General features: G+C 43.6%; 1 protein-coding gene across 1 annotated transcript in view; it reads left to right on the top strand.

Annotated features, from left to right (window-relative positions):
* The window catches only part of LOC116846730, an 8,361-nt gene extending 7,996 nt beyond the window's left edge, over positions 1-365 (top strand). Inside the window, exon 2 of the mRNA XM_032820950.1 lies at positions 12-365. Coding sequence (XP_032676841.1) covers positions 12-234 — 223 coding nt within the window. The 3' untranslated portion in view covers positions 235-365. The remainder of the gene's footprint in view (positions 1-11) is intronic.

Raw genomic sequence — 365 nt, 5'->3', positions numbered from 1 at the left:
TATAATTTGAGGCGAAGGGCCTGGAAACCGCATATCGGTGATATCGTATGGAAACGGGCGCATACATTATCCAGTAAAGAGAAAGCCATCAACGCAAAACTAGCACCAAAATACATCGGACCGCTCACAGTAAAAAGAATTATCTCACCGGTAATCGTGGATCTAATCGACGAGAACAAAAAATGGTACAAACACATACATATACATGACCTCAAACCGAACAATAGCGAGTAGACAGCGAACAAAATTAATTCCCCCCAACCAGACAATCAAAAGATCAAAGTAGGGAATTAGAAGATTAAAAGAGCAAGCCAGGGGTAGTCAGGACACACTACAACGAGAGCCAGCAAGTCAGCAGCACCGGG

The sequence above is a fragment of the Odontomachus brunneus genome, unplaced genomic scaffold, assembly GCF_010583005.1.
Source record: "Odontomachus brunneus isolate Ranch 3 - 2012 unplaced genomic scaffold, Obru_v1 Obru_scaffold_068, whole genome shotgun sequence".
NCBI lineage: Eukaryota > Metazoa > Arthropoda > Insecta > Hymenoptera > Formicidae > Odontomachus > Odontomachus brunneus.
The sequence above is the reverse complement of the archived record's forward strand: the minus strand, read 5'-3'. Positions and strand labels throughout refer to the sequence as shown.